Raw genomic sequence first — 19,575 nt, forward strand, 5'->3', positions numbered from 1 at the left:
TCCGACCTTTAATTCTGACTTTGCATCTGCTCATGATTGTCCCTGGAACTTGGAATCAGTACACTGCTTTTGGCACATCATTTATATTCCCAGAATCTGGCTCCTGGCAGCTCACTAGGAAATGCAGATGTCTGTTTATAGCTGTCAAATGTAATATTAATTTTACTCACACCATCTCCAACTCTTACAAAAGTGCTTAGCATTTTGTATGCCAAGACTACCTACCTTTGTATACATGTAGGTATCTATGTATGTCATACATATCTAAGTATATATTACCCCACTGTGTATGTCATGTTCATGTGCCACTATGGACAAAACAAAGAGGCCATTTATATTGGAGGCAGAAGATCAATTAAGCATTAAGGGAATGGAGCTCTATAAAGCTCATATTTATTATTTTTTAGATTGTGGACCTGAAAGCTTCCCACTGAGGCAGAGCAGGTCTGTGAGATAGTCACTGTTGATGCTTCTTTCCTTTCTCATCATCTCAGTAGGTCAGTCCTTGCAGCACGGGTAAAGAGAGGCATAAGCTTGCATGGTTTTCAATGCCATTCTTTTGGATTATAGGTACCCTTGTTGGCTGAATCTTTCTTGTCTCAGGAAATGATGCATAAAAGTCAGGTCATCTCTTGTTTGTCTGCTGGATCTGCTTTGAAAATGGAAAACTGAGGACATTCTTCCCCAAAGCCACTGGAGAAGCAGCATGTATCAGAGGAAATTGTGTGTCACTTACACTATCCCCTCCTGTTTGCAGTGTTGTGTTAATCAAGTGCTTGGAAATTAAGTCTGTTGCTCAAGTGCCCTCAGCTCAGAAGAGCTTCCTGAAACAAATACCAGAGTTGTCAACACACCCGCCATGTAATTGGTTTTCATCAGCTTTTTACTGGATAGTTTTCAAACAGATTAAACCAAAACTGGAAGAGGGAGGAGACAATAGCTGAATTCATTGCACTCAGACAGGTAGACTTCTCTCTTCACTGCAGAGACAGATATGTGTTTCCTCTCTTCTGTTCTTGCTATTAAGAAAAGCCAGACATGGAGTAAATCCCATAGGTTTCTGACACACACTTTCTTGGAAGGCCGAGGGAAACATGAAGTTTGGCATCTTGATCCTTCAAATATGAAAGGAAAACAACAACAACAACAACAACAACAAAACAAAACATGGCACTGATCAAGGCCTTTCCAGGGCTGATCTGCTTCCCAAGAAGATGCTTTTGGAAACACAGTACTCCAGGAATGGTGAGTGACTGATCCTTAGATTGCTACTTTGGTCCATCTGTTAATGGCATCTATTTTGGAAGGTGGATGGGATATCACCTTCCAAAGAGTCCACGACATATTGCTTTTCTATGCTGTTAGCCTGTGAGACCATTGGCTTTCATATGAAAGTTGATAGGTAATTTTGAAGATGCCAGTGTCTGCTGAAGGTAGAGGAGAAATGAATATAGTGAAATAGACACAATATGATTAGAAATTAATATGGTGATGAATTGATAGTGAGTAGTAGGGAAGAAATATAGAGAAGTGTTAGATAATTACATTGATAGATTGATAAATAGAGTAAATAGATTGCTACAGAGAAAGATGGGTGGGTAGATAATTGGAGGGAGAGATAAGTCACACAGTCAAGTAGATGGATAACCATATGATTCTTGTGATAGCTTGATAAGCCCTAAATAATCAGTCATCCATAGATCATTTTGTTTTATGAGTTAGACAGCATTTTTAAAAAAGAAGTACTGTCGTCAAAATGCTTCCCCTCTTTTTTGGTCAAGTGACTTCTAAACTTTTACTTTTAGGTTGTGTGAATAACCCCAAACCTCTAACCCACATAGTGATAGAGCAAGTGAATAGGACAGAGTGGCTAGAGAAGGTGACAAGAATATCCATATATGTGTATATATCCACATATATATGTGTATATATCCATATATACACATATATGGATATGGGTGTATTCAGACCTTCCCAGAAAGAAAGGATGTGAACCCCAATGTAATTAGATAATAGTAAACATGGAGGGAGAGATATGTACATTATAATAAAGAAAATGGCCCAAAGCTTAAAAGACACAGATAATAGGACACTTGGATATAACTCTTGCTGTGTACTACATTGTAAGTCAAGTTGTGTCTTCAGGGTGTTTATCATGAGGCACGTTTTTGCCCAAATGGAGCTTATGGTTTGGTGTGTTGGGGGAAGAGAGGTTCGTAGTGATGATGATGGGGAGAGGAGCAGAGGAAAGGAAAGGGCCCAGGTAGCAGGGATAGATTCCATTTTTGGAGACACCAATGAATGATTACCCTATACATGGTAGAATCCTGCCCACCCATCCCCCCAACCCCACTCATTCAAACTGGAGAAAAACTCAAATAAACCAACCCTCCCCCCAAAAAAACAAGAAGAACAAAAACAAATAAAAAGAAGCCCAAACTTGTTTGCCCTCCGCAGTGTAGATTAAAGTCTGTGATATGGAGAAGCAGGCGTTGCTCAGAGGACCTATGATTTCTTATCAAAACTTGATGAGGAAGTGGGCAAAGAGAGTCCCTGATAGCCAGAGACAAGCCAGTGCTCTAGAGGCCGAGTTTACACCATCAATGACTGCTCCAGGCCCTGTGTAGGGGAAAGAGAGACAGACCCATTAGCATGCACTTGAAGGATACCATACTTATTCCCATGTTTGCAGATATACAAACATGCTTCTCTATGAGCATTCCCCCATCTCCCACCTCCCACCATTGATCCCTTGAAATCTGGAAAACTGGAAAACACCCACTGGGAATATTTAGAAACTCAAAGGGGCAAATCGCTCACATACCCACCACTACAGCCTGCTCTCAAAGACTGGGGTTTAAAAAATAAAAGGGATAGAGGGAGGCAATGGCAGTCATTAGGCCTATTGGCTGAAAATTTAGAGTAGCATACAGAGCTAAGTGGCATGGCAGGATTTGACTGCTGCTCCATAAGCAGCACCTCTAACTGTGGAAAAGGTGTCCAGAACAGACAGGGATGGGAGCAGCAAAACAGGGGAGGGAGACGGTCCACAGTGGAGAGAAGCAGGTAGAGGAAAGGAGGAGACAGGAATGGGAACATTTTGTGAGCAACAGGAGTCTATGTGTTGGTGTGGCCAACTTTTTATCCTGTATGACTTAGGTATTGTGGAAGCTCCTCCTGAGGTAGCTGAGGAAGAATGGATTGTTACACTCTAGAGTTTTAGAGACTATGATTGGGTTTATCCCAGCAGTAGCAGTGCCTCTCCAAAGGCCACAAAGACTCTGTATTCTGTCCACATTGCCACCTAATGGTGTGGCCTGATGGAGTTCTCCCTTTGCCCTTTCTTCTGGCCTCTTTGGCTCTTTTAAATGCCCCTAGTGAGTCATCCATGCTCCACTGTAAAACAAGACCATTGAGTCACAAGTGTTGGTCCTTTCACTTAATCTGCTACCTTTGAGAAAACAAACCACATGAAATGGGATTGTCCTAGTCTGTTTCAAGGACCCAGGGCACATGGATCAGCATCTAATTCACCTTTGTATTCCTCCATCACCTTTATTTGCAAAGCATAAGAAACTGCAGTCATAAGCAAGACACCAGTAGCTTGCAGGCAGAGAGGATTCCAGGGAACATGGAATTGAGTATAAGACAGGGGTAAGAAGCCATCAAGAGGTATTCCTGTAGAGCCAGTGGCAAAGAAAGGGAGCTGCAGACAAGACAAGCATGGCTTTTTTTTTTTTTTTACCTTCTCAAGACAGGACTTCCCTGATCCTTTTAGAAGCAAATTGGCTTATTGGAAATAGACATGATTCCTTTAAGAAGCACAGTTGGTACAGAGTCTCAAGACAGCATGATGCTGTGGATCCCTGCCTTGCCTAGGATGGGACTGATGCTAACCTTTTGCTTTGGGAAGTACAGGCCCCTCACTTTAGCAATGAGCATGTAACTGTTCCCAGTCCACAGATTTTCACATGGATATATTTCCTTCCTCTGATTTACAATGTACACAGTTCTCCTATTGACTAAAAATTCACATTTACTTGCTAGCTTGAGAGTCTGGTTCATATTGCTGCACACTTTTTTTATAGAGTATTCACAAAAAAGGGCAGGATCCAGTCACAAGCCCAGTGCTATCATCTCCAGGAAGGCTCCATACATATTTATGAAAAGTAGCCTGACTCTGGAGGCTCCATCAGTCAAGACATATATCCTAAGGAGCCATACTCGCCTACAGAATGTATGGAGTTGAAAAATGCCCAAGATGGAGCCCAAAGCAATTCTCTATATTGTGTTCTTCAAAAAATGAAAGACTTACATTTTTTAAATGAGTTTATAAGAAAATGAGCAATATAGATTTGTAAGATATATATGTCTCCTTAGGAGTATCTATCAAATATATTTTATAATAATATTTATAATGTTATTTATATGTTTATTTATATGTTATTTATATATTTAACATAATATTTATTATAATAATGTTATATATGGAGAGGACATGCATTAAACTATGTGTCTGTGTGTATCTTTGTCTAATTCATGATGCTGATATTAACTTAAGAAACAATTGAAAGATTAATAAGCTCCACCCTAAAGAGACAGAGATCTTTAGTGTAGGAATCACTTTATTCCAAGTTCTACCAGTGGACTTAAGCATTTCTGTAGATGCCATGCTACCAGCACAAGGTGGGGTATAGCTAAAACAAAGCAGAAAAGAAAAACAGTATATGAGGAAGGCAAAGCATGAAGGGTGAGGTACAGAGAGAGAAGGAGGCAGAATCATAAAGAGAAATGAATGTTTCTGGTGGTGTGTGGCAGTTGCAATAAGATGTTCATTACTGATCAGGCAGAGGGTTTATAGCCACAGTTAAATTTTAGTTGAGTGTTCCGTAGAGTGGAAGCCAAACTGTGAGTGTGACTTAGCAGACATAGAGACTGCTCAGCTTGCTTAGGATGATGATGGTAACATGCATTTGCATTGTGTTCTCTAAGTTGCAAGCAGGATTCTAAATGCTACACACATATTAACTCATTTAATCTTCACAAAAGGCTATGAGTTATGGACTACTGGCATGTCCATTTTATAAATGGAGAAACTAAAGAACAGAACAGTTAAGTACCTCACTATGGTCACACAACTTATACACATAAAGCTGGATTAGAATTGAGTCACTCTTTCTGTAGAGCCTGTACCCTTGATTGTTTCCACTCGACTTCCTTTCTGTGGAAAATGACCCTTTGTGCATGTTTTCTGAGGACCACAGCCATATGAATTGGTAAGTACAACTGGTGAGGAATCTGAGGACCTAATTTCTCTGTATGACTCTGCTGCTCCCTAGCTGACCAGCATCCCCTCTCTGGCCTTGGTTCTACCATCTAAAAAAGTAGAGAAGGTTGGGGTCAGAGACCTTTAAAGCTCTTCTCCTATTAGCATTTTGAGTAATTGTATGAATGGAAAATTTACATCTGGTACTAGAAGGGGCAGCTGGTGAGCAACCAGATGGCCCTTTCCAGTTGGTACAAAACCATCACCACTATGGCTTTTTGCACCTCAGCATGTCATCTCCTAAAACAGCAAGAGGGCACCAAACATTCCTGGACCCCAGGGCTTCCTTTTCTGTGGCCACATTTTCTATGCAGCTCCAAGGAGCTTTACTCTTCAGCAGGTGTGATAAGCCTTGCTTTATATATCAGACAATATGGTAATTTAACGCCAAACTGCCTTTGGCCAATCAATCTATGAGGAATGGCTGAGCTAGTCTGGCCAATGAGTTAATCTAATCCACTATAATGGAGATTAAAATTAGCATCTCTTTCCTCATGGATCCTGCACACATTTAAGATTTGGTAGTTAGGGGTGCCTGGGTGGCTTGGTCGGTTAAGCGTCGACTTTGGCTCAGGTCATGATCTCACGGTCCGTGGGTTCGAGCCCCGTGTCGGGCTCTGTGCTGACAGCTCAGAGCCTGGAGCCTGTTTCAGATTCTTTGTCTCCCTCTCTCTGTGACCCTGCCCCGTTCATGCTCTGTCTCTTTCTGTCTCAAAAATAAATAAACGTTAAAAAAAATAAAAAAAAAAAAGTTTTGGTAGCTGGACCAAATGTCAGTAGAGGGACATATAGGAGGGCTCTTGTACCTTGTTCAGAGCAGGAACAGAGGCTCACATCTGTGTACCACTCTCTAGGTTCGAGGAACGTGAAATAAAAGCCATCAGCTATGAGCTGTTTTTTTTTTTAATATCATCATTACAGTAACCCTGATTTTACTATTAATGAAGAAAGCATTTGGTTTGGGTGTCTCCCTTAGGGTTTCCTCTTGCAGAGGCCACTCACCTGATTAGTGATGTGCTTCTTTGTGCTTTAATATAGATTACCACTGTTTAGCTAATTGGTGTGATTCCATGATCACTCAGGACTTATGTCTGGTCCCTTAGGGTGGTAGGAGGCTTTTGCAAATGTTAGCTCAATGAATCTGTTAAGGGAAGGGCATGTTACTGGAGGAACAGTTCACTTGAGCCTAGCAGTGGTAGTGCTAAAGCTTGAACACACATCTTCAGATGTCAAGCTGGCTATGGTTTTCCTATACTTGGTTTTTTCAGGTAACAACAACTACATGGACTTCTCCAAATACTTGGCATCCAAAGTAATACTAGTATTAATTTCAATAAACATGGTCAGGAATTCAAATGGTGCTTTCCTGCTCCTCCCCTCCTCCTCTTCCTCCTCCTCCACTTCCTCCTCCTCCTTTTCACTTCCTCCTCCTCTTTCTCCTCCTCTTCATCCTCCTCCCCCCACCTCTTCTTGGTGGAAATAGGGAGAAAGTTAGTTCTTATCTCAAACTTAGAATCCAGAATTTGGAAACATGAGGTAGATTTTCAATTATGTGTTCTACTACAAAAAACTAACCCCGAAATACATTTGGATAAAGGACAAAGGTTTGAAAGAAAGATGGGACCAAATGTCTAAGGAACAGAATCCCTGGATGCACAGGTGAAATAGAATAGAAATCTATGAAATTTAAGAAAGGATTTAGATGCATCTATACCCCTTGGCTTTGCTGTCTCATCTTTGCAGCCTTAAATATCCTTTGGGATAAAGGCAATGACCACTATAAAAGTGCAACCAATCCTGGAAACTTTGGAATCAGACCAATTTGGGTTAAAATCCTGACTCTGTGGCATGCCAGCTATATGATCTCAGACAAGGTAGTTTTCACTTTTCTTATTGAATATAGAGGTAATAATACTGAATTTACAGAATAATTAAAAAGTCAGACTGGTTAGCATAGTGCCTGGTACAAGCCAGTCATGTGATCATGGTAACCACCACTATGGCGCCTCCACACCTGCTACCTTCCACTCCTTAGTTGAGGCTAATATTGGCTCATTTCAATTTTTCCCAAGTATGTTAAACCTGAGATGTGGTTTTGCTGGTGACAAAGAGAGGAGGTGAGATCCTGAGTTGGGGGTCTGTTGCTGAGAGAGGCCATTGACCATGAGGACCATGGAAAGATATGTGACATAGAGCCCATAGAGCAGAATGATAGGAGAAGTCCAAAGCCAAGTTCCATGCATGGTCCAAAGGCAAAGGATCAGCCTTGCAAGAGTAAGGGACCCCACACTAGCCTCAGAAAGCCAATGCCATTCACTCAGCAAGTATTGGTTGGAGGCTGATGTGAGCCAGTCTCTGTTTTCAGAGAGAAAAGCAGACAGTCTGTGCTTTGACAAAGCTTATACTTTAATAGGACCTGGAATATCCTTTCTCCCAGTCTAAATCAGTCAACAAACAATTAAAAAAGGGAAAGAAAGAAGGAAGGGGAAAAAAGGAAAGAAGGAAGAAACGAAGGAAGGAAGGAAAATTTTTAAATCCTCCCAGATTCTGAGTAGAAAGTCATTTGGAACAAATAACCAAAATTGCTTTCATCTCAATAATACCCTTCCTGTTGGAGTATTAAGAGAATTTAATTCAATAGTCAGAGAGAACTGAATTTGAATTCTGACGCTGGTACTCACTAGCAGGATGACTTTGGACAAGAAAATCAACTTCTCTAAAACATTTTTTTTTTAATGTATAGAATGGAGAAGAGTGGTTTTGTGTATATATATATATATATATATATATATATATATATTATGCATATACATACATATACATATATGTATATATATGGAATATAATATATATGGAATATTACTCAGCTATCAAAAAATTAAATCTTGTCATTTGTAACAAGGTAGATGAAACTAGGGTGTATTATGCTAAGCGAAATAAGTCAGAGAAAGAAAAATATTATATGATTTCACTTCTATGTGGAGTTTAAGAAACAAAACAGATGAACATAGGGAAGGGAAGGAAAAATCGTATTAAAGCAGAGAGAGACAAACCATAAGAGACTCTAAAATACAGAAAAAAAACTGAGGGTTGCTGGAGAGATATTGCGTTGGGGGATGGGATAAATGAGTGATGTATACTAAGGAGGGCACTTATTGGGATGAGCACTGGGTATTATATGTAAGTGATGAATCACTGGGTTCTACTCCCGAAACCAATATTACAATGTATGTTAACTACTTGAATTTAAATAAATAAATTACATACTCTAAAAAAAAATAAAGATGATGTATAAGATCACTGAAGTAAAGGATGAATAAATATGAGGTGAATTAAAACCAGGACAGTAACTGTTGATCCTTAAAATAGGATCTTTTATGGGGATCCTGCTTCAAATAAAGAGACCTTGTGGAATCCTAGGTTGTCAAGGATAACTGTCAAACACCAGCTGAAAGCAAATTTGGCTACGGTGAGCAAGCAAGTGACCTGGTCTCTCCTTAAAAGACCTGAAGTGGCTACAAATAATAGATTAAAGCTTCCTAGGGAAGCAAGTGTATTTAGAGGCCCAACTCCCTCTGGGCAACTGGCACATTTAAGGAATCATTTTTATGGTTAACAATGACTCAGTTCAATTAGAATGGTTAATACAAATATCAGGTTTAATTAAATATTTTTCAGGCATAAATTGGAAGTGAGAACTTCGATTTTTGCCCTTTCCCCTGATCCAGTCCTTTCTCCACCCTTTCAATACTAACTGTTGTTAAAATAAAAGCTTTAATGATAATGCAAAGCCACAAACCAAACTATGAATGACAACAATGACAACTACAAAATACCTTGGGGCTAGATATGCAGACAAAACTTCTTTAGTCTTCAGAATATAGAAAGAAGAGACAGAGCACAGAAATGAACAAGAGATAAATTCAAGAAATGGTAAATGGCATGGAGGTCAATTGACATGTGCCCTCTGGGCCAGAGGGAAGATTTTATGGCCAGATGTGAACCTCAGCAGAGAAGGATATAAAGAAATAGACAAACAAACAAATAAATAAAATAAAGTCCACTTTTGAGAGGGTGGTTAACTTTTCAATATTAAATATTAGATTTTTAAAAAGCAAATTTGGTTGAGGGCTTCACCTAGAATCAGACTACAGGCCTAGCTAGCTGCTCTGGAAGAAAGACATTGCTGCTGCATTCAAGTGGTGGATGATAACCCTCTGGAGGAGCAAGTTTTGAAAATCAAAGTACCCAAACTCAGCACAAAGCTCCCCTCAAATATATTTAAGCTTACTGATGAGATCTTGCCTTGCAAGAGATTTTGAAGCTTAAAATTGGCAATAAAGGTATTGAAAGGTGTCACTGTTATTTTTTTTCCTTTCCATGATTGCCATGAAAATATGGCATGGTTCTTCAGCAACATTACAGTGTATCTCTGTAATTCTACTAAAATAGCAGGTGGTAGGGTGATCACATTAAAAAAGAAAAGAAAGAAAAAAAACCCACAGGCAAGTTGAACTTGGTGATAGCACAATGAGATCAATGAAGTATCTGAAGTCTAAGAAGATACAGTTTTGTTCTGAAATTTGGATGGGTTTTATAAGTATGAATATGAACTAGGTGACCTTCCTAATGAGGAACCAAAAGGATAATGATGTTCTTGGTGATTAAAAGAGGAGCAAGGAAATCTAATTAGAGGATGCATGTGTTACACTTGTTGGTGAAACAGGAACCTATTTTCAGCAGTGCTGGCTGATGAAGGCACCTCATTCCCCTTCAAAGAGAACTTTTCCTCCATTGTCTTTAATTACAGTGGAAAACATGGCACTATGTTGTTTTACAAGGAAGATTAACTGGGCTTTACAGAGTGAAGACTTGTGGATAAAGAGGCCAAAAAAGGCAGCCATCTTTGTTTTGTTCTCTTTAGTATTCCCTGTTTTGTATTTACCACAAAGACAAGAGCTGAAGAAGTTAATATCAGAGTTAATTCCAATCTGTCAGCTCATCACAAACTTGAAAGAGACAAGACTTTGGTCTAAGCTGAACCACAAGCTCTTGTGTGTGTGCTGACATCAGCACACCCTGAATACTCAGTGTTATGTTCTAAATGCTGAGGCTAATAGCCAGATGTCAATGATTCAGATAGAGGAGGGTGGGGTGTGAGGGAACAACAAGGAACCTCATCAGGAATGAAATGTGAAATGTCTGCATTTTTTTTCTAATATGTTGACATTTTGCAGGTTGGGGAAAATACAAATGATTACGCTGCTGTCATCAGCCAAAAGCAATTGGTATTTCTCTCTGACTCATTCCCTCCCACCTGGATTTAAATTGTGGATTTGAAAAATAAAAATCATATACATTATTATCAACAGGAAATGGACAAATATGTACAGCTTTAGATGTCTTTGCAAGAAGAAGTCACTTGATGAATATCTTCCTAAATGGTGAATTGCAATGTTTAATAGAGTCTCTCTCAGAAAGAAGACCCAGGGTTGGGAGGGATACCTAAATTCCAAATAGGATATACGGAAGCTGGAATGCAAGGGGAGAGTGTCAGAGAAATAATAATTTGACTTCCCTGGAAGGAGAAGACCACAAGTCCTTTTGTGTATTAGGCTTTTCTTTGGCTATTTGAGTTTCACACTGTATACAGACTACCATTGGTTCCCCCCCTTGACTGGAAGTTTTGTTAATTTGACAAATGTTTACTGGGGAAAGAACATTCCAAGATACAGTGCTGCATTCTGTAAGTGCAGAAAAAACTACACACAAGATATAAGCCTAAGTGTAAGCTACTCTGAAATCCCAAGAGAAAAGTGATTCTTCAATGGGGCTCAGAAACATTTTATGAATGGGGTAACATTGAGTACAATCTTAAAGGAGAAGTGCAGTTTTATCAGAGAAGAGGGCAAGCATCCTGGAAGACATAATATATGTATAGATTAGAAAGAAACATGAGATTAAGATCAGACAGACCTGGATGCAAAACCTGGTCTTTCCACTTCCTCCTGTGGTAGAATTCCTGTCTGTGAGAATTTGGTCCAATCACCTGAATTCTCTGAGCTCTGTTCTCTTCTTCTTTGAAGTGAGAATAATAACAGTACCTACCTCAAAGTGTTCTTAGCTCTTTAATACATGTCTGGCTGACACTCAATAGTTAGTAGCCTTTTCATTTAGTATATTCTATTATTCTACTGTAACTGTCTATTTACTTGTTTGTATGGAGTTGTGGACTTTGTTCCTCTTTGTAACTCAATCCAAATGGATTGATGGATGAGAAGAGATGAAGAAGTATGGTCCAAGTCTTATATATGTAATAGGATCGGCATTCTGACACAGGTGGTCTAGCATGATGGGTGCATACAAGGAAGTAGGAGAGCGTGAAGTATAAGGGTGGGTGGATCCTAGAGCAAGAACAAACCCCAAGGCCATTCTTTCCTTATAGGCAATTTTTATCAGGACATAAACAGGTGCAGTTTAAGTTTTGGAAATGTCACTTGGCCCCACAGTGGCAAAGGGCTCACCAAACACGCAGGAATTGGTAAAAGAATAGCATGACTCTTCAGGGAAGGCAAACACCCCAGTGTAAGTGAGAATGGAATGTTGAGCCCACAGTCCAGAAGAAGAGCCATGGCCCACTTGCAAGTTGGTACCAGGTGTAAGCATAAGGGAGAGGAAGAAGTCAGAACCACCAGACAGATTCTAGTGAAAGTGTGTAGGTGAGAAGACAAGGTATACAACTGAGTGAGAGGCATGTCTGAGAAAGATTGAAATTGTGATTCCCATGGTGCATACAAGTACGGAGAGTGGTTTGTAGCTCAGAATTAAGGAAAGTTATAAAGATACAAATTTCGTAGTTATCAGACTATTGTCAGAGACCATCAGTCTTCAGTGTGCAAAAGATTCCCTTGGAGTGCTTGCTTTAAAAGCACATTCTCAGGACCTTCCCTGGAGACTTTGATAAAATGAGTCTGTGGCAAGACCCATGAATCTGCATTTTTGAAGCACCCAAAGCAAGTGCAGTGAAGGCTACGATATTACTTTGTAAGTTGTCTGAAGACATAGAAGATCCCTTCTCCTCCCACTGTGAGGATATGCTCCCTGGACAGACTCATGGGGCAGGTGGAGGAGGGTCCAGGAGCAGAGCAATCCAGAAAGGTAAGAAACACACTACCCAGGTGTATCACAGAAGCCAGGAGTGGGTGCTGGGGATCAACAGGAAGTCTGGAGCTGAGATTCAGCTGGGTTTAGGAGGGAGACAGAACATGGAAGACTGAGGTGTGATGGTGCTGGAAGAGGTGGAGAAGGGAACAAGGAATCTCCCTGTCAGAGGTCTGGAGGAAAAGGCCAAAGAAGATGTAGGATGGTACACAGAAGGCACACTAAAGACAATCCCCAGACTCCTCATGCCCATTCCCCAGATCTCCTCTGGAGGCACGTGGGGGCAAGGTGTGCTTCTTAGCACACCCTAATAAAGGAGTGGAGAAGGCTGGTAGAGGCAGGAGGGTGTTGGTGTGGGGTGAGCAGGGGCTCTGAGGCTCTGCCTACAGGTACCAGTGGGGTGCACAGTGGATGGGGCAATCATCAAAGGGTGGAGGCTGAGAGTCATTGGCTGGTGCTGCCTGTAGTTGTAGAAAATCCAGTTTGAAGAGCCAACCTGATATGTATATTTATTCTGGAGGAATGGCCATTAGCAAAAGAAAATATAGATTTGTCCTCATGGCTTCCAGGGGCCACTGAGGTAAGCTGGAGTCCTGGCTGCTCTGAGGGGGGCTGAGGCATTGCCTGAGGAAAAAATCCAGAGCCCAGATGTTGCCTTAACTGGAATATTTTGCCATTTTCATTTGCAATGACAAGATTCCTATCAGTTGTCCCTATTCCTGATACTTAACTAATGAAACTAATTAGTTAATGAAACTAATTTGTGTCACTACAATTTCACAGATAAAATGTGAGAAATCTGTTTTTCTCTCTGCAGCCCCCCCCCCCATCCTTTCTGGCATTGTATGCCCTCTCTGTCCCTCTCCCCTGCCAGTTCCAGTAATCCAGGCGTTTATATGGCTCATTAAGCGCATCACACTCTCTGCAGTGCTGGATGTAATCAAGTTCAGTATCTTCCCTCTTTACTCTTTAAAGACAGGGGGATGGGGCCTCTCTGGCTCAGGACTCAGTGGAGGCAAAGTGGGTTGGCAAGTTGAGAGAAGGGAGTGGCTTCCTGGAGGGGCAGAGCTGGGGCCAGCAGGCTGAGCCTGGCCATCTCTCTGCTGCTGCAGGCCTGGCAAGACTTCAAGGTGCCAGCCCTCCAGGTGGGCCTGCAAATAGCTGCATCCGCTCAATAAAACTTACTTATATTTAGAGCAGGTTGCTTTTCCATTAAAAAAGCATTTTGATTGCTGCCATTTCCAAGGTTGTGAATGACAAGTTTTGGAAACCTGCCTTTAATACTATTTCCCCATTGTTTCTTAACTTTAGAACACTTAGCTGGAAGTCAGCTGAGAGTCCATCTTGTTCTGTTCTTACATTTCACAGACAACCAGAGAACAGAGAGCATCAGTTTGTCTGAACCAGGGTCGGGACCAGAACTCTGTTTTTCTTGTTCCTGGTCTCTCAACGTTCTGTGGTCTTTCTAGTACCTGCCATTGCCCCACACTAAGAAACTTCCAGGCAGTCTAAAATGCCACTGTGAGTTGTACTCTGTCTGCCTGACCTATCTCATCAGTGTGGCTTTTGAAGGGCAGCAGCTGGCGTGGAGGGAAGAATCACCTCATGTGGGTGCCATCCACTGATCTGTCTCTGCGCGTCGCCCACCCACCTATGTTGGCTCTCACAGTCTGCCCCATCGTGTCCTGCCTCACCCCACTCCCCAACCTACTGTCTCACAAGCTTTGTCTTATGTGTTCTTTTGAAACTGCTTTCATCCCGTTTTCCCTTGTTCTTTGCATGCAGGTTAGGAAATAGATAAAGGTATGTTTGTGTGAGAGGCCTGTTCTGAGTATGTGTTGTGATGGGGTCACAGTGCAGAGTCAAAAGGGTCTCCAAAAACAATCCTACATTCTTTGAGGCCAAACACCACTGCATGCCTGAGAATGTGGAGGCTTGTGTATTGGGGAAGTATGAGTATATGGGTTGTAAATGTAAAAAATGTCTTTTAAAAGAATGCAATCAAATTTTTTTTTGAATTTTTAAAATTATTTTAAGGAACCCTCATGCACTGTTGGGGGGATGCAAATGGGGTGCAATCACTGTGAAAATCAGTATGGAGGTTCCTCAAAAAATTAAAAATAGAATTACCATATGATCTGGTAATTCCACTACTGGGTATGTACCCAAAGAAAATGAAAACACTTTTTCAAAAAGATATATGCACACTTATGTTTACTGAAGAATGGGATCAGATTTAGATGGATGAATGGAGATGCTGGTATAGGTAACAGACCCACATAGGCTAATTGTTGATATGGGTTTCTATCTGCATAGTCGTCTACCAATGTCCATGATGAGTTGCCAAGTATGGTGAGTTGTATCAAAGCAGTAAAAAGAGTTCAGATACTAGAACAAGAGTACATAGGCTTTAATCTCAGCTCAAACATTTGTAAGATAGTATGAGTAAGTAAGCTGCCTAATCTCTCAGTTTCATCCTGTGTAAAATCAGGATAAATATAGTACTTAATTCCTAGAGTCATTAAATGAGATAAAACATGTAGAACAGGGGTGCCTGGGTGGCTCAGTCAGTTAAGCATCTGACTCTTGATCTTGGTTCAGATCATGATCTCACCGTTCATGAGTTCAAGCCCCATGTCAGGCTCTGTGCTGATGGCAGGTATGGAGACTGCTTGGGATTCTCTCTCTCCCTCTCTCTGCCCACCTCCACTCTCTCACTCTCTTGCTGTCAAAAAAAAAAAAAAAAAAACTAAAAAAAAAAACTAAAAAAAAAAAAACCTATTTAGAACACTTAGTTTAGTGGCTCTGCACGTAGTAAATCATTGGTAACACTAATTAGACACAATTATGGGAATACTGAGGCCTAGAAGGAACACCAGTGGCCCGCAGAAAGGGCTAGTCAGCTGGACAATGTCACTCTGATCTTGTGTCAAGTTATTTCCACTCAGGCATAGTGTCAGATAATTACAGGACATATTTTCTAAAATGCTTTAACTGAGGAGAAAAATAAGTTACATGGAGATTGACTTTCCCAGAGCCCTTCAGCTGGTGAGCAGCAGAGCCTGGCCTCAGAGAGGCTCTGAGACTACCGACCTATTGCATTTTTCTACATATCATTCCTGAACAGCTGAATTCCTGCTGCTGGCATCATCAATGCAACCGTCCAATCTCTGTTTATCCATTCATTCAACAAGACCTTCCTTACCCACAAATGTGTATGGAGCTCTGTGCTAGGTTCTAAGGATCAAACCAGACATTGTCCCTACATTTATGGAGCATACAGGCTAAAAGGGAGGGAAGATTTTATTCAAACTACATAAATGAAGCAGAAGTAAAATTGCAACTAGCAAGTGAAGTCTACAGAGAAAAGGATTGTAGCCATGGCACAGCCCTGTGTCCTCATCACTGAGAACAGCACCTGACTTGTGGCAGATACTGGCAAATACTTACTGGATGAATGCTAGGGAGAGCACTGTGGTGAGAGCAACCTCCAGAAGCATTGTATGAGAAAGTGTGCAATGGAGCACTGACCTACTCAGGGAAGACTTCCTCAGGAAGGGATCCTAGGTGAGTGAGTACTAACCAGGTGAAGCAGGCTGGGAGGATCCTGGGGATTAGTACTGCTGTAGTAAAGGGCACAAGAGACTTCAGAAGAAAGGAACATACAGTCCAGTTGAGCAACAATATTGGCAGCCATACCAAGGGAAGCAGTGAGAAGATGGGCTGTGTCACAAAGTGTTGAAAAATACTTTTGTTTCATATTGTTCAGCTGTTTCATATTGTTATGCCTCCATGATGAACATTGTCTTATTGATAATTCCTAATGACAGTCAGCAGGCCTGGAAACATCATCCCAGTTTTAGCTTTGTAAACTGAGGCCTGTAGACTTTGTGTGTTGTCTAAGTCACACATCTAAACATAGCATCTGTGGGGCTTTCTGTCTATAAGATGTTATACAGTCCTCCCACCAGCTTTCTAAAGGAAGGTACTGATAGCACATCTGAGGAAAGTAAGATAAGCAAGGTTAAGTAGCTGTCAGTGGCCCACCAAATTGGGAGATGAAGCTAGGTCTTCTCTATGGAATGCATTGTATCTCCCTACATTCATATGTTGAAGACCTAACCCCCTAATGTGTATTTGGAGATGGATCCTATAAGGAAGTAATTAAAGTTAACTGAGGTTATAATGTTAGAGCCCTAATTCAATAGCATTAGTGCCCTAGTAAGAAGGCATATGAGAGAGTCCTCTCTTTCTCCCTCACCCCCTCCATTGCCATCTCTGTCTGTATCTCTCCACACACCACACACACTTAGAAAAAAGGCCATGTGAGGACAAAGTGGTCATCTATAAGCCAGGAAGGGAGTCCTCATCAAAACTAGATGATAGGTCTCCCTGGCTTATCTTGGGCTCCTGGCCTCCAGAATTGGGAGGAAATACATTTATATTGTTTACAATATTTTGTTATGGCAGCCCTGGCATGGTGATACAGTCTTAAGATACATTGCTGTTATCTGCTATGACACACCTCTTTTATTAGTGGTTGGGAGGTGCAAGAACCTAGATTATTCAGTTGTCAGTCCTAGGTTCCCTCTCTTGGCCATATTCATTACCCCTCATGACCTTTCTGAGGGGGTCATGGTAGGCTGAGGAGCAGAGCATCACACCCATCCCACCATTTCCCCTCCGTTTAATCAAGACCAAGACGTGGACATTCATAGACATTAAAGTGTGGGCAGTGCTGGTGGCCTGTAATTGTCCTAGATCCAGAGCTATAAAAAGTGACAGTTACAGAGCTGATTCCAGGACTGAAAAATTTAAATGTCACCACTTTCTTTGTGATTGAGATTGAGCATAGGGAAATAGGCCTGTAAGGCTATTGCCTCTGGAAGCACAGATGAGCATGTACTTCTGCATCGTTGTGAGTGTGTGCATGTGTTCATTGAATGCTATTTACCCAGGATCTGAAGAAGCATCCACTTCTGGGTTTCATCCAGTACCTACTCACTGGTATGTGTACCTCAGTGTTAATTAACCTCATTGGTCTTCCTTTTACTCGTCTTTAAAATGGACTTAGTAACCTATGTTGCACAGTACTGGCTAACATAATGCATAGAAACCAGTAAATATTTGGTAAATGGTAAATATTATTACTATTATTATGAATAATGACCCCCAAATATTTCTATTTTAAAATGAAGTTTATAGAATTAAATCATTTTCCCCTTTTGCCTTGATCTAAAAGAATAAAATATTCATAGTAGGGTGACTTCCCTATGGAGACAATCATTTGATAATCCATTTGGTCTCTTGGTTTCATTCTTCTTGGTGCTATGTGCAGAAATAGCAGAATATTCATTTATTTTACAGGCCACCAAGTCAAAGTGTATTGAATTTGGGGGGAACCTCTTCCCCAAAAATGTATAATAATGTGAGTGTTTATGTGAAAGCCATCATATTCTACATGCTTGTTACCTAAATTGTCCAAACCAAACTCCCCGAAATCTATCTACTAAGGGTGAATAAGTCAGGGAGGTCGAGCAGGCAAGCCTATCTTTAAAGTAGGCTTATATTCAAAAGCATAGGCATTCAGGCAGGCAGAGGAAGGAAGGAACATGCTGTACCCACCTGCCACTGCTGATGAGGGGCTTATTTCTAAGACACACACAGCACAATGCACACACAATGCAGAGAGAAAACAAAAGACATAGATCACACATTTCAGATGGTTGGTGGACAAAGTTTAGTTAATGTCAGTGCTGAAAGCTTTTTCAGGGTCTGAGGTACACATGGAAAGATGAATACCTTTTCATCCCACTCACCTCTAACCAAATCTCAGTGAATAAACAAATGCATACACACACGAAATATCACAACAACCTGGCCCTGGCCCATGGTGTGAAATGCTACACACAGAGATGGACACAACAATGTGGGAAGGCTGGATGAGAGAGAAATGAGGGCTTCTAAGGGAGCCAGTCAGGAATCTGGAGACCTCTCCATTTATATGGGAGGAAAAGACCTTCAGGGAAGGTTTTGATGCTCCAGCTTTGGACAGAGCAGCCATCGTGATGAAGACACAGACTACTGCTCTGTCCACTCAGTGAGTGAGAACATGACATGACAATCAATATGAGAATCGTGATGGCTGCAGTTGACTTAGTTCAAATCCATAAATATAACCCCCAGAATTATAGACTCTTACTATATAAGGTATCTTAAAATTATATCTAACTTACCCCCTCAGACCTTTAGGTACTACAATCAAACTGTTCCCTGGTTCTATGTTCTTTATGGCAACCACCATTCAATTTGGTTCAGAATTGGGTTTACTCCTTTTGTGAGGTGCAAACCTTGCCTTTCAGTAGACCATGAAATATCAATTACCTTGCAAACATCACTGTTCATGCTTAGGAGAATGACAGGGAGAAGCATTTCATATCTAAGGGTGGTGGGTTGAACAGTATGGATGAACATAGGCCAAGCAAATCCAGCCTTTGTCCCTCTACATGCCCCGATCCCACTGCACCCAGGCTTCCTGCACTCACCATACAGTGTGATGCTGGCATTGGTGTTCCCAAGCTTGTTTGTGGCCACACAAGTATAGTTCCCATAATCCTTTTCTGAAACATTGAAGAAAGTCAGAGTGGATATGTGGCCTTTGTTCTCAATCCTCACGCCGCCCAGGCCGGTGGCTAGCCTGCAATAAGAGAAGGTATTGCTGGTCTGGTTCTACAGATAGAGTGAAACAGCAAACAGAGAAGCAGGGGAAAGTGATAGATACCAGAGATGAATCTTATAAGGAGGCTCCCCTCCTCACAGACACCTTTCCTCTAACTGACCCAGTGTCTCTAATTCAAAACATAAGTACCACAGCCTCCACAGGAGGAAAAAGGAGAGAATATTCATGCTTCAAAGGTGAAATTTACTGGTGTCTAGTCATTGATGGGTGCCATGTCTACATCTAATCTCAGGTTCTGAAATGAGGTCAATTCATTTTCCCACTTTCCAGCTTCCTCTATTTTTTCATTCCTGGTTCTAAAAGGAGACACTGTTATAAAGGGGACTAACGCATTTTGGTTTTGCCATAT

At 41.1% G+C, this 19,575-nt stretch overlaps 1 protein-coding gene across 12 annotated transcripts in view; it reads right to left on the reverse strand.

Annotated features, from left to right (window-relative positions):
- Positions 1–355: 355 nt before the first annotated feature.
- The window catches only part of OPCML (opioid binding protein/cell adhesion molecule like), a 1,069,156-nt gene continuing 1,049,936 nt past the window's right edge, over positions 356–19,575 (reverse strand). For 9 of the 12 annotated variants that reach the window (XM_058687354.1, XM_058687350.1, XM_058687359.1 and 6 more), the window contains 3 exons: positions 19,033–19,184; positions 18,113–18,139; positions 356–2,619 (listed from right to left, as the gene is read on the reverse strand). In XM_058687354.1, the coding sequence (XP_058543337.1) occupies positions 2,519–2,619; positions 18,113–18,139; positions 19,033–19,184 (280 nt within the window). In that variant the 3' untranslated portion in view covers positions 356–2,518. The remainder of the gene's footprint in view (positions 2,620–18,112; positions 18,140–19,032; positions 19,185–19,575) is intronic. The other 3 variants (XM_058687351.1, XM_058687356.1, XM_058687355.1) reach the window with 1 other exon arrangement.

This window comes from Neofelis nebulosa, chromosome 10 (assembly GCF_028018385.1).
Source record: "Neofelis nebulosa isolate mNeoNeb1 chromosome 10, mNeoNeb1.pri, whole genome shotgun sequence".
Taxonomy (NCBI): Eukaryota; Metazoa; Chordata; class Mammalia; order Carnivora; family Felidae; genus Neofelis; species Neofelis nebulosa.